General features: G+C 46.7%; 1 protein-coding gene across 2 annotated transcripts in view; it reads left to right on the top strand.

The window, feature by feature from the left end:
- NUP188 (nucleoporin 188) overlaps window positions 1–27,743 on the top strand; it is a 41,482-nt gene that overhangs the window by 2,210 nt on the left and 11,529 nt on the right. Inside the window, exons 2-29 of one of the 2 annotated variants that reach the window (XM_044453101.1) lie at window positions 365–419; window positions 4,483–4,556; window positions 5,183–5,267; window positions 6,096–6,176; window positions 6,799–6,843; window positions 7,459–7,551; window positions 8,550–8,669; window positions 9,795–10,006; window positions 11,169–11,280; window positions 16,170–16,367; window positions 16,971–17,060; window positions 17,390–17,455; window positions 17,848–17,967; window positions 18,664–18,790; window positions 19,520–19,675; window positions 19,778–19,904; window positions 20,122–20,209; window positions 20,293–20,369; window positions 20,729–20,843; window positions 21,119–21,239; window positions 22,484–22,550; window positions 22,740–22,865; window positions 23,046–23,191; window positions 23,354–23,460; window positions 24,405–24,611; window positions 25,363–25,532; window positions 25,951–26,020; window positions 26,588–26,655. In XM_044453101.1, the coding sequence (XP_044309036.1) occupies window positions 365–419; window positions 4,483–4,556; window positions 5,183–5,267; window positions 6,096–6,176; window positions 6,799–6,843; window positions 7,459–7,551; window positions 8,550–8,669; window positions 9,795–10,006; window positions 11,169–11,280; window positions 16,170–16,367; window positions 16,971–17,060; window positions 17,390–17,455; window positions 17,848–17,967; window positions 18,664–18,790; window positions 19,520–19,675; window positions 19,778–19,904; window positions 20,122–20,209; window positions 20,293–20,369; window positions 20,729–20,843; window positions 21,119–21,239; window positions 22,484–22,550; window positions 22,740–22,865; window positions 23,046–23,191; window positions 23,354–23,460; window positions 24,405–24,611; window positions 25,363–25,532; window positions 25,951–26,020; window positions 26,588–26,655 (3,123 nt within the window). Of the gene's footprint in view, window positions 1–364; window positions 420–4,482; window positions 4,557–5,182; window positions 5,268–6,095; window positions 6,177–6,798; window positions 6,844–7,458; window positions 7,552–8,549; window positions 8,670–9,794; window positions 10,007–11,168; window positions 11,281–16,169; window positions 16,368–16,970; window positions 17,061–17,389; window positions 17,456–17,847; window positions 17,968–18,663; window positions 18,791–19,519; window positions 19,676–19,777; window positions 19,905–20,121; window positions 20,210–20,292; window positions 20,370–20,728; window positions 20,844–21,118; window positions 21,240–22,483; window positions 22,551–22,736; window positions 22,866–23,045; window positions 23,192–23,353; window positions 23,461–24,404; window positions 24,612–25,362; window positions 25,533–25,950; window positions 26,021–26,587; window positions 26,656–27,743 lie in introns of both variants that reach the window. The other variant, XM_044453100.1, reaches the window with a different exon arrangement.

Below are 27,743 nucleotides of genomic sequence, written 5' to 3'. Positions count from 1 at the left end.
TCAGGAACCAATGAGAGAAGATTTCGATCTCCCAGAAAGATCTTGCTACTGCCGTTTGCCAAGAAATGTTTCAATAGGAAATTCCATTGTAAAGTTGCTCAATCAGAACTAGTAAGATGCAATTCATTTGTATCTGAGCAGAATTTCCTATTCCAATGTAGGTATTAATTTATTTGACCAGTGTAAGTTAGCTGTGTTATTGCCAGTTACAGCTTTTGTGACTGCTTCATCTGTCCGTAGTGCTGTGCTCCATTAAAATTTAGATGATCTGGAAAGACTGGAAGGAACTGAAGGAAAAAAAAAAAACCAACGACTATTGACTCCCTGCCCCAACTACACAAAATAAATATTTTTTTCTTCCTAGGAGCAGCAGAGAACTGTGGACCATTGTGAAGGGCAAATCAGCTTTGAGAGAACCAGTGAGTAGAGGATAGCTTTTATAATGCTTTTCAAGAATTTTTTTTACTAGTGACTTATCTTTTATTATATAGCTTCTTCTTACCCTCCAGAAAGTCATACAGTAAGGTTTTATCCTTGTTGTTCTCTTCTCTTGTTTTGTTTAGTCATTCTTAATTGTTTAAAAAATTAAAACTGGGAGACTGGCATGCTGCAAAGCAAAGGGCTACCCTCCAGTACTGTCTGTCTTTGGGTGTTTGTGGGGTTTGTGTTTCGGAGCTTCAACTCCATCTCTGCCTTGTCTTCTGGATCTTGGGCTAATTCTTTTAGATTTGGGTTACATGAGAGGGCCAACACTTCTCATGGGTTGAATAACTTGCTGTTAAGCCCTGATGCGGGGAGGGGGTGTTGTGTTGTCCAGTCCTGGTCATCATGGACCAGGAGCTTAAACAACCCTTGCATAACCCATAATTTGAAATAGGCCCAAACAGGGGGTTACACAACACAGATGGTGGCTGCACATGCCCAGTGTGCACCACAGCTCATCATGGGTTAAAAAAACATAAGTGGTTAAATAATCTGTAATGGGTTAAATAGCACACAGCTGTGTTGTGTGAACTAGTCCTTAGTCTCCCAGTTTTACCTTCTAGGAAACAGTGAACCATGCTCATCATAGATTGTGCCTATTGTATGGATGGACAAGCTCCAACCCACGATAGACATTTTGTGAAAGCATCTGTGACACATTGAGAATTCTGAATGGGTCCAGGAACCCCCCACATTTGGGGATTCCTATCTGTATACTAGAACCTAAACAGTCCATGAACAGTATATCTTTGTTGCTGCTGTCGTGCTTTGTATATATGCTATGCTAGTCATGAAGTTGCGTCCAACCCATCACGACCCCGTGGACAACATTCCTCCAGGCTCTTCTATCCTTCACCATCCCCTGGAATCCACCTAAGCTCACACCGACTGCTTCAGAGACTTCATCCAGCCACCTCATTCTCTCCCACCCCTTCTTTTGCCGTCTGTTGTTCCCAGCATTAGGCTCTTCTCCAGACAGTCCTTCCTTCTCACTAGGTGACCAAAGCATTTGAGTTTCATCTTCAGTATCTGGCCTTCTAAAGTGCAGTCAGGGTTGATCTCCTCGCAGTCTGAGTCTTCTCCAGCACCACAATTCAAAGGCCTCAATTCTTCAGCGCTCAGCCTTCCTTATGGTCCATATTTCACAGCCATACATTGCAACTGGGAAAAGCATAGTCTTGATTATGAACTTTTGTCAGCAGGGTGATGTTTCTGCTTTTTAGTATGGTGTTTAGATTTGCCATAGCTTTCCTCCCAAGGAGCAAGTGTCTTTTAATTTTTTAGGTGCAGTCACCATCTGCGGTGATCTTGGAGCCCAGGAAAATAAAATCTGTCACTACCTCCATTTCTTCCCCATCTATTTGCCAGGAAGTGAGAGGATTGGATGCCATGATCTTAATTTTCTTAATGTTGAAAAGTTTCAAGCCAACTTTTGTACTCCTCTTTCACCCACATCAAGAGGTTCTTTAGTTCGTCTTCACTTTCTGCCATTAGAGTGGTATCATCTGCATATCCGAGGTTGTTGATATTTCCATCTTAATTCCAACTTATGATTCATCTAGCCCCGCCATTCTCATGATGTTCTCTGCATATAAGTTAAATAGGCAGGGCGACAGTATACAGCCTTGCCACACTCCTTTCCAAATTTTGAACCAATCAGTAGTTCCGTGTCCATTTCTCACTGTTTCTTCTTGACCCGCATATAGGTTTCTCAAGAGACCAATAAGATGGTCTGGTACTCCCATCTCTTTAAGAACTTGCCACAATTTGTTGTGATCTACACAATCAAAGGCTTTAGCATAGTCAATGAAGCAGAAGTAGATGTTTTTCTGCAACTTCCTAGCTTTCTCCATGATCCAGCGTATGTTGGTAATTTGATCTCTAGTTCCTCTCCCTCTTCGAAATCCTGCCTGTACTTCTGGTAGTTCTCGGTCCACATACTGCTGGAGCCTAGCTTGTAGGATTTTGAGCATAACTTTGCTAGCATGTGAAATGAGTGCAGTGGTGTGGTAGTTTGAACATTCTTTGGCATTGCCCTTCTTTGGAATTGGAATGTAAACTGACCTTTTCCAATCCTGTGGTCACTGTTGAGTTTTCCAAATTTGCTGGCATAATGAGTGTAGCACTTCAACTACATTATCTTTTAGGATTTTGAATAGCTCAGCTGGAATATTCTCTCTTCCACTAGCTTTGTTGTTGCTAAGACTTCCTAAGGCCCTTTTGACTTCACATTCCAGGAGATCTGGCTCGAGGTCAGCGACCACCCCATCATGGTTATCAAGAAAGTTAAGCTCTTTCTTGTATAGTTCTTCTGTGTAATCTTGCCACCTCTTCTTAATCTCTTCTGCCTCTGTTAGGTCCCTGCCGTTTTGGTCCTTTATCATGCCCATCTTTGCTTGAAATGTTCCCTTCATATCTCTAATTTTCTTGAAGAGATCTCTGGTCCTCCCTATCCTGTTTCTTCTGTTTCTTTACATTGTTCATTTAAAAAGGCATTCTTATTTCTTCCAGCTATTCTCTGGAATTCTGCATTCAGTTGGGTGTATCTTTCCCTGACCTTTTGCTTCCCTTCTTTCCTCAGCTATTTGTAAAGCTTCCTCAGACAGCCATTTTGCTTTCTTGCATTTCTTTTTCTTCGAGATGGTTTTAGTTGCAACCTCTTGTACAATGTTCCAAACGTCCGTCCATCACTCTTCAGGCACTCTCTGTCAGATCTAATTCCTTAAATCTATTTGTCAACTCTACTGTATATTCATAAGGAATATGATTTAGGTCATACCTGAGTGGCCTAGTGCTTTTCCCTACTTTCTTCAATTTAAGCCTAAATTTTGCAACAAGAAGCTCATGATCTGATCCACAGTCAGCTACTGGTCTTGTTTTTACTGACTGTGTAGAGCTTCTCCATCTTTGGCTGCAGAGCACATAGTTAGTCTGATTTCTGTGTTGACCATCTGGTGATGCCCGTGTGTAAGAGTCTCTCTTGGGTTGTTGGAAAAGAGTGTTTGCTATGATCAGCATGTTCTCTTGACAAAATTCTGCCAGCCTGTGCCCTGCTTCATTTTGTACTCCAAGGCCAAACTTGCCTGTTATTCCAGTTAACTTTTGGCTTCCTTCTTTAGCATTCCAATCCCCCATAATGATAAGGACATCATTTTTGGGTGTTAATTCTAGGAGGTTCTAGAAGTATGAAGAACTGGTAGATAGAGCCTCTTCAGCGCCAGTGGTTGGGACATAGACTTGGACTACTGTGATGTTGAATGGTTTGCCTTGGATTCGAACTGAGATCATTCTGTCATTTTGGAGATTGTATCCCAGTACTGCTTTTCCTACTTTTTTATTGACTATGAAGGCTACTCCATTTCTTCTGAGGGATTCTTGCCCGCAGTAGTATACCTGATGGTCATCCGAATTAAATTTACCCATTCCTGTCCATTTTAGTTCACTGATTCCCAAGATGTCGATGTTCAGTCTTGTCATCTCTAGTTTGACCACATCCAGCTTGCCTTAATTCATGGATCTTATATTCCAGGTTCCTATGCTGTAATGTTCTTTACAGTGTTGAACTTTCCTTTCACCACCAGATACATCAGCAACTGAGTGTCCTTTCGGCTTTGACCCAGTCGCTTCATTTTTTCTGGTGCTACTAGTATTTGTCCTCTGCTCTGTCCCAGTAGCATATTGGACACCTTCCAACCTGAGGGGCTCATCTTCTGGCGTCATATCTTTTTGCCTTTTGGTACTGCCCATGGAGTTTTCATGGCAAGGATATTGGAGTGGGTTGCCATTTCCTTCTCCAGTGGATCAGCTTTTGTCAGAGCTCTCTGCTATGACCTGCCCGTCTTGGGTGCCCCTGCACTGCATACCTCATAGCTTCATTGGCACTACACAAGCCCCTTCGCCACGGCAAGGCAGTGATATTGTTGTGGAAATAAGCACATTATTTTTAGACCTTACAGCATAGAGAAAATGATATATTGACTACTATTTTGTTCTGTCTAGGCTCAGCTTGCAGAGGAGTTGAATAAACACTGCCAGAGGCTGCTTGAAGGGCTTTCCTACTACAAGCCACCCAGGTAAGATTGTTGGCAACTTGGTGTTGGGTATCCCAGGGTAGCATTTGGTGCTGTCTCAGTGTCAGTGATATGGCATTGTGCTGGCATGAACATGACTTTACTTAACCCAGTGTGTTACTAGTGCAACAGAGGAAAATTGGAAATGCTGAAAGTCTGTGAGGAATTTTTTCCAAGTATTCAGGCCAGATAGTTGATATTTTCAGTGTTACGATTTCTGTGCATGGATCATAGCAGTGGAGAACCCGAGAGCCAAATTCCGTTTTGAAGAAGCTCTCCAGAGCTACAGGTGCCAATGGAGGTACCAAAAATACCAACACCACCTTCATGTTTCAGCTTAAGTTTTACTGTCTTCAGCTAAGCTTTAAGCTTTTAGCAGTGGGCAGAAGTCTGGGGAAAGCGGGCCTTCTCAAAAGTCTTGTAAAGCTGGATCAGGGTCCTGAGAGAACCGAATCTGGCTTGTGAGTGTGAGTCCTTAAAGTGTGTTTTGGGGAGAAAAGTTGCAATGAAAATTGCTCTTCTGCAGACAGTTATACCTAGGTGCCTGCATTGTTTCTGTTTCTTTTCAGACAAAAGGCGTTTCTGTAACCTTTAGGTATTAAAAGAATACTTTCATTTTTCATCTGTAGCGCAAGTTCAGCAGAAGCAGTAAAAGCTGATAAAAATGTGCCTGCTCCACTGAAGGAGCTGGGTCTGAGAGTCAGCAAATTTTTGGTAAGTATTGGTCCCAGTCTGCTTTGCTGCTTGTTCTATTCCCCTCCCCACTCCCACAGACACTCCTCTGGCCATGGATGTGCTACAGCAGGTGGGGAAGCTTAGTGTCTTCACCGTTTTGCTTGCCATTTGAGTGGAAGCAAGCGCATGGTGTTTTGAGATTTTGTCAGATGACTGTGCAGGGCTCGTAAATGCAATATTTCTTAAACACCTCAAAGCATGGAGTGTTAGACGAAGACAGAGCTAATCTGTTGCATTCTCTGTCTCTTGAGCTCGGGCACAGAATCACAGACTCAGGTCAAAGTTGGCATAGTTGGGCACAAATTCGTTAAGTGCCATCAAGTTATCTCCATCTTCTGGCAATCTTGGGAATACATGGCCTCCAGATGTCCTGTCCTTGACAGCCCTGCTCAGCTCTTGTAAATTCAAGGCTGTGGTTTCCTGTATGGAGTCAATCCATTTCTTCTTTGTCTTTCTTTTCTTCTTCTGCCTTTGACTTTGCATAGCACAAATCTAGTCCTCTGGCATTCCCCAAGCGGCCATACTCCTTCTCCAGCCCTCGGAGTTCCCCCAGTCACAATTACTGGGTGGCTTTTCTGGTTTTCAGAAAGATTGAAATGGCTACCCTAAGTCCGTGTTGTTAAGATATGCCAGTACTTTGGCCCCACCCCTTTTGCCTCCAGCCCTACCGACCGCTGGAGCACAGCAGCCAAGAATTACCTGAAATGGGTTCTGGCCGTCAGGACGAAAGTCCTGGCATTTGTCCAAAGGATCGTCGCTGGCTCGGCTCCTTTGATGCCAACTGTGTCTCTGTGTGTGCCACTCCAGGGTCTGGATGAAGAGCAGAGTGTGCAGCTGTTGCAGTGCTACCTTCAGGAGGACTACAGAGGGACCAGAGACTCATTGAAGGTTGGTGATTGGCAGTCCATTGCTCCTCTTCCAAGCCTCTGGTGGTGCAGACCCCCCTGTTATCCAGATACTCTGCCTTGGCTTCAGCAGTATCCATGCCATGATATGGTCTTCTGTGACCAGAGGGGAAGCACATCTTTTCCATTGTTAGGTCTGCACTTCATAGCTGGCCTCACATTTGTTATGCAGGGTTTCTGAACCAGGCTTCTAGTATAGTCTTGTGTGAGTTCATCTGATGAAAAGCTATTCAACTCTTAGCCATGGATATACAGCTTTCAGTCACCAAGAGGACTAGACGCTATGGACAGCCTGCGAGCACCTGATGGATACTGAATCGCTGCCGGAGTAAAGTAGTTGTAGCCTCTCGCAGGATAGTCCAGTAGGAGCCTTATAGAAGAGATGGACCTCATCGTAACCTTTATTTACATGAAAGACCCTAACAGAGGCTTAGCTAGGGTAGGGTAGGGTTAGTCATGTGATATTTGCAGGGGCATCTGAGTTCTGCTTGAAATGCAATTAAAATGATTTGCAAGACTGCTGGAACAGGTGGGTTGTCTGGGTCCCGCCGAGGGCTGTTTTGTATTGACTGTTACTGATTAAGTTACTTTTTTTTTGTTCATAGGCAGTTCTGCAAGATGAAAGACAGAGTCAGGCTTTGATGCTGAAGGTTAGTAACTTGAATCTGAGTTCTTAAGATTTTATAGTTATTTCTGCATATAGAAGAGCAATTCCCCGATATTGCAACCCAACTCAGAGTTGGTCAGACCAAATTGCCAGAAGGAGAGGGTTAGGGTTTTCCCTACTTACCGATGGAAGGACTTAGGAGAGCCTCCTCAGGTGGGGTGTGCCAGGTGATCCTGTAGGTTGGGTGGGTAGATGTCATTCTTACTGTGGAGGGTTGGTCTTCTTGATCTTGACCACCAACCTCCGTCTCATGCAAAAGGCACACAGAATGAAAGAAATCTGAATCCAGAAATTAATTTTCAGTATAAAAATTGAAAGGAGGCCAGAGACCTTCCAGAACCACATCCTCCCAGTTCTCCCAGGTGTTCTTTGTTCCAGCGGTCTGATTTAATGCACAGAGACAAATCACTGCTGTCCTTGCAGTTTAGGAGTCAGAGAATCTTGCTAATCCAATGTAAATGGTGGGAGAATTCCATCAGCCGAACCCTGTGGTGATAAACACAATTGGTGGGCTAGGATTTCCCACCCTTGCTTTGGCAGAGGAGCCGGAGCACAGATGTGCAGTGTCGTGATGAAAGTGCTTGTTGTGTTTGCACAGCTTGCCGACTACTACTATGAAGAAAGGATATGTATTCTTCGCTGCATCCTCCACCTTCTCACTTATTTCCAGGATGAGAGGCACCCTTACATGGTGGGTTTCAAGCTACTTTTCCTGATTACGTCAGCTGCTGATAGATGCACCTCCTGCTTGCTCACCACTCACCCTGGCCCCAGCAACAGGGGGTGAGGAGGAGGAGCAGGAGATGCCTTGACCTTCTGGCTCTCAGCCTGCCAAACCAGCAGGCCGTGATGAGAGAGAGGCTGGGGAGCAGCTGGTGGCAATGCTGGCGGGAAAGGTGGAATCGCTGAGGGAGTGTGTGGAGGGGGCAGCAGCTTGCTCGCCTGGAGATCGTTTCTCCGAGTGAGCAAACCGCTGTCTCTCTGCGCACGGGGCGTGGGGTGCGGCAGTGCAGGTGCATGTGGGTGTGGGCGCGCATGTGGTGGGTCCAAATGGGCATGGTGGGCTGGATCCAGGCCCCAGGCCATAGTTTGAGCACCCATGTTTTAAATCGGGTCCTCAAACTTTTTCACCGGGGGGCCAGTTGAAAGGTGCTGGTGCTAAGCGCGGGCCGGAAAGGCGGTGCTGGCAGTGCATGCAGGCTGGTGAGGGGGTGTGGGCGCGCACACTGAGGTGGGGGCAGGGTGCGCAGTGAGGCGAGGCGAGGCGGGTGCATGCGTGAGCAAACCGCTGCCTCCCCGCATGCGGGGCGAGGTGGGTGGCGGCAGGCGCATGCGCGGGTGTGCGCCCGGAGGGTCCAAATGGGCATGATGGGCCAGATCCGGCTCCTGGGCTGTAGTTTGAGCACCCATGTTTTAAATGGTCTGTAGAGATGCTTACCTCTAGTGCCATTTTGGCACTTTGAACTTCATTTTCTCAGTTTTTGTAATCGGCTTCAATTCAGTCTTGGTTGTCATCTCCAGGAAGTGCATTTATAAGTTTTAGTCTAGCACCTTTTAAAATGCGTGTTTTATTTATATAAATTTTGATGTTTGAACTGTTAAAAGGGTAGAGTAAAAGCACCAAAATCTGTTACATCTATCTGTGGCTGTACCTTTTATTAAAAGGTATCTATCTATGTTACATTGAAGCTCCAGTTTTCACAGTGCGTGGAAAAAATGGATAAGGAACTGGTTCTTAACTACCGGAAACAGTTTGAAGAGCTGTACAAAGCAGAAGCACCTACTTGGGAGACGCATGGAAGTCTGATGGTATTTTCTTCCTCTAGTACTTTCTTTCAATATTATATGTGTGCAGGATGCTTCTAGTTTGGGATACTGAACCTCAGGCTGTACCCACCCTGGCTGGGATTCCAGTTTGGCCCTCTGCATAATAAATTGCTGCCTTTACATCTTTGATGAGTAAAATCGGTTAGCTGAATGTACCACGTGCTCCTGTCCTGCTCCTCTTCAGGTGTGGAGGTGTTTGTGCACATGCCTTTGGTTCTGCATCTTGGGTGTGTCTCTGATGCAGCACAGCACTGGCTTCCTACGTGGCTACTAACCAGGGGAGCGCCACATCCCTGCGCATCAGATTCTCTTGTGATTTTCCTGATGCTTGTTCCTTAATTTCAGGGCCCATTTGGGGTGTGGGTGAGAGAGACAGTAATGGGTGCATTTTAAATTCTGAGAGTTGTGGGCGCTGTCACACCATAGCTGTCAGGATGGGCCTTTCCATTCATAAAATGGCTGCCTTGGTGGGCATGGCAGGCTATGACATCCAGATAGCAAAGTGGTGAGACTGTGAAAGACAAGTCACGTGCCCCAGAACCGAAGTCCAAGGCAGAGGTGGATACGATCGCTTAAAAAAAAAAAAAGCCTCTCCTCTAAAGTCAAATAAAGATGGCTCTGAAAGATGTCGCTATGCTTTGCCGCACACCAGCTTCCCAATTAGAAAGAAATGTAATGGAAAGGAAACTCTTATGAAATAGAAAGGAACGGGGAGCCTGGTGGGTGCCAAGAAGCATGTCTGCTGGCACGTTTGTGTCCATGGTCACCTTGCTGCAGACCCCAGCTTAAAACATGCTTATATTGAATTAAAGCATTGAATTGTGGACAGTATTTTGTGTGGTCTTGTATGCTATGCCCAGAGCTCTATTACAGCTTGGTGGTGGTTGCCTCTTGACATGATAACTGCCAGTGTAGCCTTCCCCTCTGGAAGCTGGAGAATTTCAGCACAATCCTATTTAGAGTTATGCTTGGCCAAATCTGTTGAAATTGATAATGTTCAGATGTGCCTAACTCAGCACATGAATGAGGTTTCCAAACCTGACTTTTCCAGCTTTTCCTCTCCTATGAGACTTGCTCATTTAATAGTACTCATTTTCTGCTCCTTAGACAGAGCGGCAAGTCTCACGCTGGTTTGTACAGTGCCTCCGGGAGCAGTCCATGCTGCTTGAAATCATCTTCATTTACTATGCCTATTTTGAGATGGCACCTGAGGAGCTGCTGGCTTTTGCTAAGATGTTTAAAGAGCAAGGCTTTGGTTCTAGGCAGACCAATCGACATCTGGTTGATGAGAGCATGGACTACCTAGTTGAACGCATTGGGTGAGTGCAATGCAGCTGATGAAATAGCTGTTACAGGCCACAGACAAGCTACTAAAAAGAGGATGTGTGTCAGTTGCATGGGGCCAAGACATCTCAACCTTGGCATGCATTCTGAGGGGTACTGAGGGAGTTACAGCCTGGCGTTGTTCTGCTCTTTACAAGAATTAATGCTAAATATTTTAAATGTGTTGAAGCCAGCAAGAAGTGCACCAGCTGCTGGGGACGGATGGTCCAAACCAGCACATAGCTTTGCAGTCCTCACTGTTCAAAGCCAGAGGAGATCAGTCGGTGGAGGGGCAGAATTGCATGCTTGCCCCCTCCTGCTTGATGTGGGGCAGCCTTCCTCAGGAAAATGGAGTGGACAGATTCCTTCCTCAAGGGGCTATAGGGGACTGTGGCAGTGGCTATGCTTATGGGTGCCGTCAGGTGTGGGCGGGAAGAGTGTGTTCAGTCCTGACAGGTGTGTAAGTTTATGTGAAGCCTTTGCTGCATGAAATGAAGCACTCTTTCGACTTGTCTGTTCACTCAGCATGCTGAATAAATTGGTCCCCAAGATCTGCTTCATAGATTAGCACATGACTGTAAGGAAAATATATGCAGATTTATGTGAAAATTGTGCATGAATTTTATGTTGCTGTGAGTTGATCCATTAAGAACCTGTGTTTGGCAGTGATGTAGGAACTTAAGACCCTCCTACTGTGACTGGAAGCAACTTTCCATGGTGGGAGGTTGAAACCTTTCTCAGCTCTTCTCACTTTTTTATCTAGAGATGTTGGAGCTAAGGCTTGAAGAGGGTCATATATGAGGAAAAGGTGCCTGTATTCAGAACATAAAGTGCAGCTGCTTTTGTGGGTGAACTCCTACTTGGTTCCAAGTGCTCTAGACTGTAACACCTTGGCAATTATAGGCAGCCTATAAATATATGCAAATAAATAGATGCTGTTAAAAGAGAAGTGTTCTTCATTTTTAAGAGTTAATGGCAGTCCTGTATCTGATCACAAACTATCAAGTATATAGTCTGAATTTCTCTTGCCTTTGACCTTAATTCCCTGCACTTTTGAAAAAATACAAGGGGCCATTTGAAGAACTATGAACTCATTGGGTTTGTTCTCCTATTACTTCCAACTGCATTTCTTATTCTGTTTCCCCCTCCTTTAACCAGGCACTTCAGTGCACTAATTTTAGTGGAAGGCATGGAAATCGATTCTCTGCACGAGCGTTTATTGTACGACAGGAAAGAGGAGCATAAATTTGGCAGTGGCCAAATTTGTCAGGTAAACCTCCAAGAAGACTTGTGTTTACAGGGGATAACTACGAGATAGCATCCAGTGTTCATCAGTTATGTTCAGTGATGTGAAAATTGCTAATTGAGTGCTATTAACGGGGGGGGGGGGCAGTGGGCCAGGTCCCAGGAGCTCTTCTGCTCCCACAAGGTCCCTTTGCTCACTTCTAGCTGGAGCTTCCTGCGACATCCACAGGTCAGTGGGGATCTTACTGGAGAAGTGAGCACAAAGGTGAGCATGGCTTGCGTGCTGGTGCACCAGCCAAGACAGAAATCAGCCCTCCTCTGTCTTGCAAACTCCTGTGCTTTGGGGGGGAGGGGGCTTGATATTTTCTTGGACCCTCAACTTGAGATAATTCTGTAGGTTAGTGTTCTGTTGTACTTCTCTCATGGAGAGGAGCTGGGTTACAGGAATTCTACCCTGGATCAGGTCTGCACGGGGGTTTTGCAAAGTAGATTTCTCGTAAAAGCTGGAAGAGAGAGAAGATAGCAGCATGGAGAACAGGACTGGAAGCTAGACAGGTAGTAGCATGTTTGCATGCTGCTGCAACATGCAGCAGATTGGGGCTGAGCCTTCGATTAAGGCCTTGGCCTCTCTCAGGCTGCTTAGCTCTGCCTCTGTACTGACTTGGAGGCCTTTTCTCTGAAGGGAGCCTGGTCTGTTCTGGCTACAGATGGCAAGATGGTTTCATGGCTGGCTCCTGGAACTCTGAAGGTGATAATACCACCTCCTCTGGACACAGTGGGCAGGTTTCAGGGGTCTTCCTTGCTGGAACAGAGTATTTTCCCTGAACAGTGAATTCAGCAGCCATCTCTTCTGAGTTCGAGGGCTTGGGGTCCTGGTTCATGACAGCCGTCTTTCTCCCATGCTTGCCTGTCCTGAGCTCAACCCAGAATTATCCTTAGAGTTAAGGATGGCTGTCCAGCTCCTGAGGCCGATGCCTGGTGCTGAAGGGACACAGGACACAGCTAAGCATGCCTGGGTCTTATCAGGGCTAACTGGGGAGACCACCTGGGAACCACCTTGTCTGTGTTGTGCTGGTGGGTCTGTTGAAGGAAGGGCAGGATATAAAAAATGTAAAAAAAGGGAATTGGGCTGAAAGCACCTGGCAGCTTTGGCATTTGTAAGAAGCTTGGGAAATTCTGTAGCACATTTCCCATGGTGCATGGGGTTATTATTTATTTAAAACTTTTATGTGCTGTCCCTTATGCATGGCATCTCAGGACGGCTTACAATAATTAAAATCAAAATACAGTAAAACAATACATACAAATATAATAAATAACATATAACCAATAAAAATTAAAAGCAACTGGTGAAACATTAAAATACTAATTTCTAAAATAATCATTGAATAGAAAGGTTTTGACCTGGCACTGAAAAGGATATAAGCTCAATGCCAGGCGAACCTCTCCGGGGAGCGCATTCCACAATCTGGGCGCCACCGCAGAGAAGGCCCTACTCCGAGTAGAAATCCTTTTTACCTCCTTCAGGGAGGGTTCTCGGAGCAGGACCTCTCCCACAGATCTTTTTTTTTTTTTGCAGTACTTTATTAAATTTTAAAACAGTACTAAAAACAACAATCATCACAAACATTGGAACTACTGAGTCAGCCCCTTACTACATATCTTTTAACATTCTGTAATCATATTCAGATCCATTTATGGAATCTTAAAAAACATTTTTAGATCTAAACCAAGTCCTGTTTCTCCAGCCAATAAAAAAAAGGTTCCAAATTTGATAGAAGTCACTATCTGCTCCTTCTGCGGTAAGATCAATCCATCCATTTCTTACAGAGTCCTGTTTTCCTTGACCAGTATTAAAAGAAAGACTCTCCAAATTTGATAAAAGTCAATGTCTTCTTTCTTCTTCGATAGTAGCTTCAATCTAACCAACTCTACACAATTCCAGATCTTTTCATTTTTCTACTATTAAACAGATAAACTCCTCATTATAATAGTTACAAATATGTTCAAATACATTTTTTGCTTACTAGTATTCCAGTCTAATATCCCCTAAAAAGGAAAGTGAAAGAGAAGAAAAGTTCCAAGCTTAAAAAAGAACTAAAGACTTTTAACCCAATTTATGTTCACATGTCTAACATCCATTTAGCATCTTTAAGGACATCTTATCTAATCTATTTAATGACAACAATTATCTATATCTTTTAAACAAATTTTCTTTAAGCTAATTTATTAAAGTTTCATCTAACTTACAATCACATACAATTAACTCCTTATAAGAGTTCAGCTCCTTACAATCTTTAATATATCTCGCTTGTAAAAAGAAATCTGTTTAGTACAGCTCCTCCTACTCCCATGATAGTCATTTTCTAGTATAGCAATTCAAAGACAAGAGAGTCATGCAACTTAGCTTTTGGTCATTCATTTTTAAGAAAAAAAAAAGAAAAAAAAAGAATCTCTCATTTTCCCTTATATCACCCACAAAGGAGAGAAAAAAAGGGGGGGACTCCACTCCTTCTCCTTCTTAGTTCAGTTTAAATCTTACCTTATAATCTCTTCATAATTCAACACATTTAAATATAGAAAAGCTTCCACAGTTAAAATCATATACCTTAGCCTTTCCATACCACAATAAACATGCCAACCCATTTGTACCATTCCTTTTTAAGATTTCTTTTTTTACACCTCTTCCAAACCACTTTTGTTTAATAGGGTTTGTTGAAAATCAATATTTTTAAACTTTACATCTCCAGCCCATCTTTCTCCCCTTGGTGTTATTTGTTGAAAATCAACCCACTTCAAGGTTGTATTTCAATCTTCACTATTTCTTGCTTTATCTTCAGTGATTGTAGCATTTGTTGTAGGTCAGTATTTATTCCCAATGGCTGTGTTTTTTGCTGCAAATCAACCTTCACTGTTTCTTCTTCCTCAGAATCAATTTTAGTTAATTCAGGATCCAGCCATCCTTCAAAAAAAAAAAATTCCTTCCTTTAGCGGCCAAATTTGTTTCTTTTTATCCACAGTTTCAAATTTTTCAAATTTTTCATATACTTGTTGCATTTCTTGTATATTCTGTTTAGTTTTGGATTCTACATCAATCACCATCTCCTTAAAAGAAGCATCAAGCTTATCAAAGCACTTTTTTTGTACAATTGAGAAGATTTCCTGTTGTCTCAACATCACCTCTTGGGATATTTGTAAAGTTATTAAAGATTCTTGTATTTCCAAAAAAAACTCTTCAGCTCTTCCATTGTTGCAATAATTCCAATAGCCACAAAGTGGCAGCCAAGATCAGTTCCACTTTTCTCTAGATCACTAGGGGTCAGAGGGTTGGCAAGTTGCCAAATACCCAGAAATGCAGGAGAGGAAATGGAGATTCTTATATCCTTCCTCTTTTCTCCCTTTTCTCTCTCTTTTTTAATGCCAATTAACAACAGATATAGTTTTTCCACAAGTAGTATTGCAAAAGGAAAATAGGAATGCTCACCCAAACAGTCATCACATTAAAGAAGAAAGCATCCGACAATGTGAAAAATATCCTGGCGAGTGTCCATTTGATCTTGGCAGAAGTCCAAATAGATATCCAAAATGATTTGTCAAAGCTTTGAACTCCTATCACATAATTGCACCTTAAAAATTGAAACCAATTTTATACCCTTAGAGAGGTTAGAGGAAAAAGTCTTTTTCTTCAGCTTCAACTTGGACAAAAGCCTCAGCACTCTCTCATCTCAGTCACTGCCTAAACATTCGGAGGGTTTTTCTTTTCTTAATGCCAAATGATAAACAAATGCAGCTTTTCCACGGGTGATATTGCGAAAGAAGTAAAAAAATATTTTCTCAGCAGTTCCAATGCTTATCTAGCTAATAAAAATCCTAAGCTAATCTTCTAAGATGTCGAGAACTTGAAAGGGCTGAAACCACCCCCTGTGTTACTCGGTTGAGAAGTACCTGAATTGCTCTCAGCAGATATGAGATTGCCATCTCACATCAAGCCAAAAGCGTGCCCAGGCAATCTGTCTTCACCCCAACAGGGCTTAGATGAGTCTCCCACGACTCGCTGCCGAGTAATACCGGCGTGATAAACGAACTCCGCTAATCACATCCGTCTCGTTCCAACGCCATCTTGGAATCCCGCAGATCTTAAGGGATGTGAGGGTGTATAAGGAAGGAAGGAGACATTCCTTCAGGTGTCCCAGTTCCAAGCCATTCAGGGCTTTATAGGTCAAAACCAGCACCTTGAATTGCGCCCAGACTTCAACTAGAAGCCAGTGGAGCTGGTAGAGGACCAGTGTTATGTGAGAATAATGGCCGGTCCCCATCAGCAGCCTGGCCGCTCTATTCTGTACCAGCTGAAGTATCCGGACCATTTTCAGGGGCAGCCCCAGGTAGAGCGTAATCCAACAGTAATTATTAGGATTACGTGTATATTTTGCCTCTGTTCCTTTTGCAAGGAGCCTCTGGTGGCTTGTGTAGACTTGTTTCACTCTGTTTTGTCTTCACAACAGCAACCCTTTGACAAAGGTGAGGCTGAGGGTCTGTGAGTGGCCCAAAGTCACCCAGAGAGCCTCATGGCTGAGTGGAGACTAGAACCCCCACAGGTTTCTGTGAGGATAAAAAGGAGAAGAGGAAGATTATGCCAACTAAGAGGAAAAGCAGAATTTTAATACTGCACATTGTCCTTTCACCTGAAGTCATTTTGATAATTTCTTAGACATAACTCCATCTTGAAATATCTAAAATACCATCCCAAGAAAGAAAAAATCCCAATTCCCAAAAGGCAGAGAGGGTGGCAGCAGCAGCAGCAACTCATTTGCAAGGATGAAATAAAATAAGACTACTTGAACTCACCTTTCTTGCGCTCAGTATTCAGGGTTGGATGCTTGATAGCTCACCTCATCTCCTGTCTCGCCTGAGCAGGAAATGGACCGCCTGTTGCTGACTCTAGGAGATGTCTCCCATCATGCTCCTGTCCTCTTGGCCTGGGCGTTGCTTCGCCACACTTTGAGCTCGGAAGAGGCGACTGGCGCAATTCGGCGAATGGGGAGCACTGCCATCCAGCTGAACGTTTTCCAGTATCTGACCAAGATGCTCCGGTCTGTAAGGAGCGAGGGGCATGTGAGTCCTAATGCAGTCACGTGGGGAGGCGTCTTGAGTTAGGGCAGCCTTCTCGACCTGGGGCCTTCCAGCTGTTGGCGGGTTCCTTGGGGAGATTGAGTCCCACACATTTGGAGAGCACCGAGATGGTAGAGGCTGTTCCGTACTATTCCAGTGGGGTGATGCACCACCCTGCAAGCTTCAGGTGGAGAGAGACTGAGTTCAGGCATTAACATGAGGAATTAAGTGGGTAACTTAAGTTAAAATTAAACAAATCTTGAACTCAATCTCTCTCTCTCTCTCTCTCTCTCTCTCTCTCTCTCACTCACACTCACACTCTCACACTCTCACACTCTCACACTCTCACACTCACACTCACACTCACACTCACACTCACCCCTACCTTTAAAAGAATACACCCATAATTGCAATTGCAGTTGCTGTATTCCAGCCTGAGACAAACTTCTCACTCCACCCACCCCCAGCTGTTGCCTGCCAACAGCAGGACCGGTTTGTTCTGCTGGAACGCGAGAGCGTGGCGGTGGGCTTTTCCGGCACTGTGCTCAACTTTTAGACCAGGGAGGCTTTTGCTCTCAATAATACCGTGCCCCCTTTTCCCTTCAGTGCATCTCCAGCACAGCATGCATGTGCACCTATGGCCTGCTGTCCTTTGTCCTTACTTCACTGGAGCTGCACACCCTGGGCAATCAGCAGGTAAGCGTGCAAGTGTGCCAGAGAAGGCAGCCTGGCCCAGCAAGCGTTTAAGTGCTGGCTTAAGCTTCGTCCCCTTCTCTGGTCTTAGAAAACTGATTTCCCTCAGATTCCTTTTCCTTCCACTCTCCTCCCTTGCATGTCCTGTCATTGGTTTATAAGCTCTATGGCAGAGCTGTTTTCTCTCTTTTTAATTAATGTGAGACACAGCTGGACACAATAATTGTCCAGAAAGCAGGATTAAAATGCAGTAAATAAATGGAAAATAAGATAAGCAAGCCTTGTGTAATACAGTGTGTGTTTTCTTTCTTCTCACTCCCCTTTTTCCAAAGGACATCATAGATACAGCATGTGAAGTGCTGACCGCTTCAAGCATTCCTCCACTGTTCTGGAAGACGGTGAGTTTGCTGCGGGGTTGGCATTTGGCCCGTTTCCTGCCACTGTCTCCTTTGGACTATTGGAAAAGCAGCTCTCTGGCCTTGAAAACCCTCTTTGCTATTTTAAGAGTGGTCTGCCCTCTTTTCTCCATGTATATTTGTAAGAAAAAATTTGCAAAGCTGCCCAGATAGTTTGCCTGACACGACTGGTGCCTTGTCCTTGCCGTTCCCATGAATGCTGTGGCTTTAATCGTTTAAGCCGCTGCTTCGGCCTTCCCCGGCCTGCCCCCCTCCAGGCACGCTCGATTACAGTCCAGCATAGCCATGGTGGGAGTTGTACTTCAATGTACCTGGAGGGGGCCAGGCAGGGGATTACTCTGATTTTGATTACTTTGTTTTGAATGTCCTGCCAGGAACCAACAGCAGGCCTGGGCATTATCTTGGACAGCGTCTGTGGAATGTTTCCCCACCACCTCTCTCCTCTTCTGCAGTTACTTACGGCTCTTGTTTCAGACAAATCCACAGCAAAGAAGGTACAGTGGGAGTCCTGGGGAGAGCAAGAGAGTGTGTGTTGGGACCTGCTGCCAGAAGCCAGCGCAGTGACTGGACGAGGGATGTCATGCCCTGTCTGTCCTGTTTGGCATGCCGTCTGTGACTCCCAGATGGCTGTGGCCACTCCCATGGCGCCGCTGCAGTGGCTTAGGTCATCCGCACAGTGCCTTCCCCACCCTGAAGGACTGAACTTCCTAAGGCGAAGCAGCTGTCAGCGGCTAGAACAGGCTGGCAGTTTTGGCACGGCTCTTTTCTGCCTGTGCATCTGCCCTTGTTCCTTTTGGGCCCTGCCTGCTACTGGAATGTGGCCTTCCCTCTGGACAAGGTTCAGGGCCCCGGTGCTGCAGCAGAGACTCTGAGTTCAGAGGACCTTGGGCTGGTCGTGAAGTTCAAACCACCGCAGGCTCCTTGGAGTAAAAGCAAACAACAGAGTAGAAGTTCCTTCCTTGAACCCATTTCCAGTGGCACGTCGGAAGGGCAGGTCTCCCCTTTGTGTATCCAGGAAGAAAGCTGGGGGAGAAACCACTTCTGCGAGGCAGTCTTGGGCTACCTCTTTCCAAAGCTCTGCCAGATAGAGGCCACTGCTGGTGCAGAGCGTCTTTCCTTCCCCAGGAGTGGGCTTGGAGTGATGGGCTGGGCTGCCTTCCTCAGCCGGCCCCCTGTCTCCCCCCTTAAAGGTGTACACCTTCTTGGATAAGATGTCCTTCTACATTGAGCTGTACAAGCACAAGCCTGCAGACGTGATTTCTCATGAAGATGGTACCCTGTGGCGGAGGCTGGCACCAAAGCTGCTCTATCCTCTTGGTGAGGAAGTTTGCTCTTCGGAAAGATTTATTTGCATGGATAAAGGCAACCACATACTTAAAGAATTTAATGGAGGAATAATCTGTTTCACATTTGTTCATCAAGATGGCAGCATGAACCAAATGAAAGGCAGCAGTGTCCTTTGTGAGAGCACTCTCTGTTTAGAGCAGCAGTAGCACGACGCTGAGGACATCAGGGCTTTCCTGAAAAATTCAGTATTCTGTCCCTTTCAAACCAGGAGCAGGGCTGGCCAGGAGCCATTGGAATTGCAGCCCTTTGTGGGATAGCCGCTCCCCGCACCTCAGCTGGTCAGGAGATTTGTAGCAGGACCCCTCCAGCAGATCTTAAGCTTCCAGCAGGAGAGTCATAGTTTCTGTCAAGTAGGTTTCTGGTGCAGGAGGTGCAGACACCCAAGCAGCACGTCAGGCTGCAAACAGACATTCCATGCAGGCAGTGGCGATGAGGTCCACATGAGCCTTGAATTATGCAGGACCATGTCTGGAAAAAACGGACTCAGACTGCCACCATTCTCTGCTCTGCATCCAGGTCAAGACCCTGCCGAGTCCTGCCCTCAAGGCTGAGCAGTGCTTAGCGGCCATCATTTAGAGAGAGACTTCAGGGCCAAGCTGCTAGGCAGAATCGCTGAGGATGAATCTCTGTGTGCTTTTCAGGAGCTCCTCTCCTGTGGAGTGTCTCACTTGGTCTTGTGTCTCTTTTTTTGCATTTTAGGGTTGGGCCAAACAAACCTGAGAATACCTCAAGGGACGGTAGGGCAGGTGATGATTGATGACCGGGCTTACCTGGTACGATGGGAGTATTCATACAGCAGCTGGACACTTTTCACTTGTGAGATCGAGATGCTGCTGCATGTGGTGTCAACTGCTGGTGAGTGCTGGAAATTTGGAAAGCTGTCCCAAATTTGGGGCAGAGGAGCTATAAAATGTGCTACAAGGCGATTGAGCTATCAATAAAATTTGGTTTTCTCAGATGTCATTCAGCATTGCCGAAGGGTTAAACCAATAATTGACCTGGTCCACAAGGTCATCAGTACTGATGTGTCGATAGCAGATTGCCTCCTGCCCATTACGTCGCGGATCTACATGCTCTTACAACGGTAAGCAAGCACGTCCAGTGGCTTTCTCTGAATCCACCAGGATGTTTCACAATAATCTTGGCTCAAGGGTGCAGTCCTGGGTTCGTTTAGACATGCACAGGATTGCACCAAAGCCTTTTCAGACACTGTATCTCACCATGTGCTCAGAAGACAATATCTCCTGTCTGAGTGTTTTGGAAGGTTCCCTGTAACAGTTCAAGTTTCTTTTTTCCCCCAGGTTAACGACGGTGATTGCTCCCCCAGTTGATGTTATTGCTTCCTGTGTTAACTGCCTGACTGTTCTGGCCTCCCGAATGCCTGCCAAGGTCAGATGATGGACAGTCACTTCCATTTTATCAGAATCGCCTCGTAGGCACAAATATATAAATGCACTTTTTCACCTTTTCAGGTTTGGACTGACCTTCATCATACAGGCTTTTTACCATTTGTAGCTAATCCACTTTCTAGCATGAGTCACGTGATCAGGTAACTTTATTTCCGTGAGTGCCATTTTTCAGACCTTATCCATGAATGGAGATAGCCGGACAAAACTCTGCATGATGCTAATTAAATAGAAATGAGCTAAACATAGCTTTCTCTGACTTGATGCCCTATACCTACTTTGAAGTATAGCTCCCATCATCCCTGACCATCAGCCTTGATGTCCAGGGCAGGCTGTAATCCAAAAATTCTGGAGGGCTCTGTGTTGGAGGAAAGCTGCCCTGAGAATTTGGTGGGGTGTGCAGCAGCTTTCTATGGACACTTAAACATTATCTGTAATGCACACCATCTGTTGTCCCTGCTTCCACCTGGCCGACCTGCCTGCTTTCCCTGTTGCTCCACAGTGCAGAGGGAATGAATGCCGGAGGGTACGGGAACCTGCTGATCAGTATTGAGCAGCCGCAAGGCGAATATGGCGTTACAATCTCCTTCCTAAACCTGGTCATGACGCTTGTTCGGGTAAGTGCTTTCAGGGGAAGAAGTCCTGGGAATGAAGCCTTCCCCATCCTGACACCCTTGAGATCTTTTGGTCTTCAACTCCCATCAGCCCCAGCCAGTATGACCGACTGGGAGTTGTTGCACATCAGGGCGGGCCTAGTCTTTCAAACCTGCACCCAGAGAAAACGCTGAGCAGAGAATTTGGGCTTCTGCTGGTTCAGGTTTTTCTTTCTGTTACTTTCTTTAGCAGAATTCTGTGTTAACAAAAGATTCTGTGGTCTTATTGCTTCCACTAGGGGCAGCTTGGCAGCACCCAAAGTCAAGGTTTGGTGCCCTGTGTTGTATTTGTCCTGAAGGAGATGCTGCCAAATTATCACAAATGGCGGTATAAATCCCATGGAGTGAGAGAACAAATAGGTAAGTGTGACTTTCCATGGGGATTAACTCATTTTCTATCAGCTCTCATGTTTTCTGGGGTTTATATTTTATTACAGGCATTCCCAACTTTATTGGCCATGCTTGGGGTTTTGAGAGGGTCATGGGCACTCTCACAAAATGGCTGCCATGATATATGCAGCAGTCACAAAATGCTCCTTTCCTAGAAGGCAAAGTAAAGGGAAAGTAACCTGCACTAGTTCAAGACAAAGGTGGGTGGGATCAAAGCCCGCAAACACACTGTTTTGAAACCCAGGTAAAGATGGTTCTGGAGCACAGTTTAAACAAAAAGTTTAAACATCAAAATCAGGAGGGACAAGAATCCTCTTGGGTGCCAAAAGAGACCCCTGTAGGCCTATTTGGTGCCCATGGGCACCACTTTGGAAACCCAGCCCCTATTCTTTTCAATACTTGGAAGCAGAAACTCTGAAACTCTTGCTGAGCCTACTCATGGCCACCTGAGTGTCAGCATCTGGGGCGTGGGTGGCTGGATATCAGGTCAGGGCACCAGGACCCAGGCAACTGGCACGATATACTGGCCCGTTCCAGATCGTAGTCAGGCAGCCCAGAGATCAAGGTGAGTAACAGAAGGGCAAGGCAGGCCAATCCGAATAGGGCAGAGCATTCTGAATGCCAGTCAGGAGTCAAAAGCCAGAGAGACAAGCCGAGGAGAAGCGGGTACCTGGAGCTGGAGCAGGTGAAGCCGGGCATGGGCAGAGGCAGAGGCAGGAGCAAGGCGGCGGGCAGGGTCTCCAGAAGCGGGTTCCAGAAGGCACAGGGAGCTCCAACAGCACCAAGACCCTTTGTTGCTGAGGCCACATCTGAAGGGAAGAGCCGCTTCTGAGCCCCTCCTCCCTCAGGGCTCCCAGGTGGCGCTCGCAACATCCCAGGTGGCTGTGATTGACTGCGGGCCCAGGGCTGCTGTCCTGCTCTCTGGCCAGAAGAGGGAGCCCTGGTGCTGCCTCAGAACCTCACGCAGATGCTGGCTGAGCCAAGCGATCCCTTTCCTAACACGTACTGCTCCTCTGGGGTTGAAGAAATGGGTAACATGACTCCCTAGCCATACAGCTCCTACCTGCGGTTCCAACCTGCCCACTTGGGTTTCATTATCTGGCTGTGCCCCCCCCTCCGATGCCACCGCTAAAGGGACAAAGTGTTGCAAAGCTGGCTGCTTTCACTCCACCTTCTCCCCTTAAAGATTGTCCACGCTTTCCCTTGCTTTCCAGGGTACCTTATTTTGCAGCTGATTCATGCAATCTTGAATCTGTGCCCTGAGATGGATCCTCCGAGCAGGTACAGTGCGGTTAGACTCTTTTTCCTCTGCCCTCCAAGTAAATGCCCAGGCCCATCCTTGCGTAACTCGCATAGTGAGTTGAGCTTGCAGCCCTTACAGCTGCAGAGAGCACACCCTCTGCCCCCTTGTGGTGCTCGCCGTGTCAGGCTGGCCTGCGAGCTGAGGACTGTGCTCTTGCCTTTCAGCAGCACCCCCAGCCTGCAGTCCCTCTGCATCTTCAGCCTGGCTAACACCGAAGCTGGCCAGGCAGTGATCAACATCATGGGCATTGGGGTGGACACCATCGACGTGGTGGTGGCCATGCAGTCCACGAGGTGAGTTGCCTGTCCCTTTCGTATTTTAAGAGAAGCTGAGCTCCAGGGGCTCGTCTTTCTTGGGCTGGCGGCTTCTGGGATGGTAAGAGCAGGCACGTGCTTGACGGGCAAGGTGGGTTCTGATGCTGCTGTGGGACTGTGCGGAGGGGGCTTCTAACGCGGTTCTTGTCGGGCACACAGCGAAGAGCCCCAGACCCCACGTGAGAGCCAGGGCCAGCTGCTCATTCACACCGTGAAACTGGCGTTCTCGGTCATCAACAACGTCATCCGGTTAAAGCCACCGTCCAGCGTTGTGTCTCCTTTAGAGCACGCCCTTACCCAGCACGGTGCGTACCTTTCTGCCCCCCGGATATGCATGCCTTGCGCACATGCGCTGTTTGTAGCATGCATGCCTTCGGGGTGACAGTGGCCTTCTGAGGAAGTGCACTGCTTGCCTTCATTAGGGACGTACTAATGTGCCTGCACCTTTTAAACCCTGTTTTTGCCAGGTGCGCACAGGAACAACCTGGTTGCCGTCCTGGCCAAGTACATCTACCACAAGCACGACGCAGCCTTGCCCCGTCTCGCTATCCAGCTCCTGAAGCGCCTGGCTACAGTAAGGCTTGCCCTCTTCTCAGTTCCCCATTTTTGTGGTTCCGCAGGCTGTGCCTGTGCACTTCAGAAGCTCCGTTTGGGAAGAGGAGCCCTCTTGGCTGCCCTGAAGGGCGATTTGGGCCTGTATGTGTAGGCTTGGTTTTGGATTGAGCCCTTAATGGATTGAGCCTGGCATTTCTGAGGCATCTTCCTTCTGCAGAGCCGATTCCTTCTGGAGTGGCTAAAGACTTGCAATGAGCATCTTTTAAAAGCGCCATTAGACTTTTAATTGGATTATGAGTTGGAGACCTGTTTTATTCCAGTAGACAGGGAGGAATTCCTATTGTTTTATTCCAATGTGATGAACCTGTTGTCTTTGCTTTCTGCTGCTGTTCTGAGGTGTCAGTATAGGATTAGAAATGAAGAGCAAAGGATCTGGAATGTGGGCCATCTTGGCAACTCCTCTGAAGCGTAATATGTAATTGGAGGTCTCCAGTGTGGTACTCACAGGTGACAGTCTGTCTGCAGTCACCTCTCTTGGTGGTCACAGGCTCTCTGCCCTACCTGAGGTTATATTCTTAAGATTGTTTAAATTAATACCATGTTAAAAACTGCATGGTAGTGCTTCAAAGCAAAGTACAGGTTCAGATAACTGGTCCTGTGTTTTAGAGCTCAGAAGCCAGCTCCACCTTGGACTTAGGTTTTTGGCCAAGTTACTTTTCTTGGAATCTCACAGTTTGCCATTTCAGAAATGTGTGTTCTGTGAACTTCCATGCCCACCATGGCAGCCAGTTAATGGAAGCACAAGGCAGCCATTTTGTGAGAGCACCTGTGATACTCTCGGGTTGATGATAATGAGTTTGGGGACCCTCGCATATAAGAAAATGCCAGAAGTGATGAAAAGAGACATGATTTTCCTTTGTAAACAGTGTCAGTAGTCTCTCTTTCCTCCCCGGCTTTTTCCAGGTTGCTCCCATGTCTGTCTATGCCTGCCTTGGAAACGATGCTGCTGCCATCCGAGATGCCTTTCTGACACGCTTGCAGAGCAAAATTGAGGACATGCGTGTTAAAGTCATGATCCTGGAGTTCCTCACCGTTGCAGTAGAAACACAGCCTGGGCTCATTGAGCTGTTCCTCAACTTGGAAGTGAAAGATGGGAGTGAGGGGTCAAAGGTAAACCCTGAGGAAGGTGCTGCTCTGTTTGGGTGACCGAGGGCGCAGCCCTCTGCCGGGCTGGACAGGAAGGAGGCTGCAGCTCCAGCATGCCCTGCTGCTCCTGTCGGCTGAGGCTGCTGGGTGTTGCTCTCTAAACACGTGTAGGTTTGTGCTCTAAGGGCAGAGGTCTTGAAATGGATGAGACTCTTTGCTGGTTGCAACTGACTTAAGTCCCAGAAGGATTTGGTGAAACCTTCATCTTGAGGAACTTAAAAAACAGCAAGCTACAGCCACCACCTTGGTTTATCGCAAGCAAATAGGAATGAAGGCGCTGCTGCAAGTGGGAGGAGCTCAGTGCACCGGGGAGGCTCCATCCCTGGGTTGTTGATTGTTGCCCGGAACTTTGGGATGGTTAAATCTGAGTTCCAACTCTGGGCTGCCTCTCCTCCAAGGACCTGGAATTCCAGGTTTGGGTGTCCTCTTGCATTAAGTGCTGGAATGCCTCTGGGCTTCGTTCTACCTGCTTCTGGTGAGAGCAAGCAACTGACCTGCCAGGAACTGGATCCCTTCTTCCAGTTGTTCACAAAAACCACCCTTGGGGAAATGCTGCCTTTGTGCAGAGCTGACCCATGAGCCTCACTGCTTGGAGAGCACAATATTCTCTCTCTGCTCCCAGCAGCTGGGCTGGGCTGGGCTGCTGAGGTTCGCTGCCGACCGCCAGGCAACTGCCTGGGCCCCTTTGCCTTAGTAAAGTGCGCCTTTCTTTTAGGAATTCAGTTTAGGTGAGTGGAGCTGCCTTCATGTAATCTTAGAGCTTATAGATGTCAAGCAGCCAGAGCGGTACTGGTGCCCCCCACTGCTGCAACGCGCTGCCGTCGCCTTCCTGCATGCCCTGTGGCAAGATCGCCGAGACAGCGCCATGTTAGTCCTCCGGACCAAGTGAGTGCGGTTGATTTCTAGGCTCTTGTGGCCACAGTCAAGGAGGGACCAGAACAGAGCGGTCAAATTCATGGGAACCAGGTTGGGAGAAAGGCGAGATTAATTTCATCAAGTCGTGGCGATGACAACAGACTCTCAGGATGAGGTGAACTTGCAGAGAATTTGTCTGCCAGCCCCATAGCCATCCTGACATCAAGGTTTAGAAGTAACAGCTCCCTTGGGATACCAGAGGTTTGGGAGGCAGATGACTGGGCTGGGGGCAAGGGGGGTGTAGAGGCTCGTTCCTCCTCCTGGGGGTTTCCCAGAAGGTGCACTAGCTGGACTGGCAAGACCCTCTCTTGCTCAGTTCTTACATGATTAGCTATGTTTCGTTTCAAAGAAGGCAAAACAGGCACTAACTTTGATTTCTTTCTTTTAGGCCAAAGTTTTGGGGAAACTTGACCAACCCACTGTTTGGAACCCTCCCTGCTCCCTGTGAAACATCAGAGGTGAGTAGCTCCCACAGAAAGCAGATCTCCTGCTGTTGTGAGCGTGGCCGAAACTTTTGACTGCTGTTTCCCTAAAGAAGCAAAGTGGGATAGAGACTTCACAAATAAATACACCTAACACTGGATAGGTTAAGGGTTCTGCAAGCCTTTGGGGTCAGCAGGTCACTTGAAATGTCGCAAGTGCTCTCACATAATGGGCACATGCTTAAAATGGCGTCCTGGGCATGGTCAGTCACGAAACACACATCTCCCAGAAGGAAAACGAGTGAGATTATAAACCAGGTAGCTTGGGCCTGCGTTTTACTACAGGACAGAAATGTGGGGGGTGGTCCCCAGTGCAACCCCTCACAAGGCCCAACAACTTACCCATTTCGCAAAGGCAAACATGCCTACACACACGGCTAAAATGTCGCGCCAAAACCATCAAGCAAGCCAATGCACGTGCCCCCACCCAGCAGCAGCCGAACGCTGCCCTGGCTTCCAGGTCCCTCACGGTGCCTTCTCAGGATGCTCCCCTGTGCAGGCACAGAGCATGCGAGTTCATTCTTTCCCATCTCCTCTCTCCAGCTCAGTGTCTTGGATACGTGTGCCTTGATCATGAAGATCATTTGTCTGGAGATCTATTACGTGGTCAAGTAAGTTTACTGAAAAGCACTTTGTAGGGAGAGTCGTCCACTGGACCCATTTTGGATGGAGGAGGGGAGACACCGTTTCCTCCTACACCGAATGTCAAACCTCTCAGCCATTTCGAAGAGGCTCTGGATCCCTGTTCCAGGAATGGTCGAGGTGCAGGCTAAGGGAGAGGGTTGAGGGCCCATTCCATCTCAAAGCGCTTCCTGCCCGTGATGGAGCCTTAGAGGAAGCAGCCATGGAAAACCTGTGAAAACAGCTAATTACTGTGGAGAGTGCCCTCCACTTCTACTTCCCCTCCTGGCACATAGAACAATTCACAGTTAGTGGTTTTAAGACAACAACTCACAATTACACACTCCAGCGATGCAGCTCACCCCACAATATTGTCCAACAGTGTGTGAGGTGTGACACAAAAATGACCAGATCAGTAATAAAAAAAATTTATTGATGAATTACAGCATTCTGAACATTGCCACCTTCTGTTTACCTCCCCTCCCGATCTCTGCACTACTCCACACGCGTGAAGGAGTGCTGGAAGTCTCCTTGCGTGAGGCTCTGCAGCAGACTTGCCCTTTTTGTCTTCACTTCGTCCACTGATGCAAAACGTGTTCCCTTCAGGTCACTTCTTATTTTTGGGAGCAAGTAAAAATCACAGGGAGCTAAATCAGGTGAATAAGGAGGATGAGTGAGGACAGGAATGTTTTTTCCACTCAAAAACTGCTTTATGGAAAAAGCATTGTGCGCGGGGGTATGATGTTGATTCGCTGTTAGATTTTTTCCCCCCGACATTATCGTGGCAACATGTGTAGCGAGTGCGAATACTGCCTGGGCTCTTCATAGGACATACCTAGCCGGTCGGCGGTTTGAGAGGGCATGTAGGAGGAGTTCTATGATGTACGTCTAACCGATCTCCAGTCGGTTTTCCAGGAAAGCCCTAAGCACAATCTGGTTATTTCTGTGTCTCACCTCATACAGTAATGGGAATGCATCCATCTGAACATAGCAACAGCGTGCCCATCTAAACCTGTTTCAGCAGATTGCCTTTATTGAACCTTTCTGTCTGGAGAAAGACGTTTTCCCCACCTTCTAG

The sequence above is a fragment of the Varanus komodoensis genome, unplaced genomic scaffold (assembly GCF_004798865.1).
Source record: "Varanus komodoensis strain SLA01 unplaced genomic scaffold, ASM479886v1 scaffold77, whole genome shotgun sequence".
Taxonomy (NCBI): domain Eukaryota; kingdom Metazoa; phylum Chordata; class Lepidosauria; order Squamata; family Varanidae; genus Varanus; species Varanus komodoensis.
Note: the sequence above shows the minus strand (reverse complement) of the source record. Positions and strands in the feature narration are given on the sequence as shown.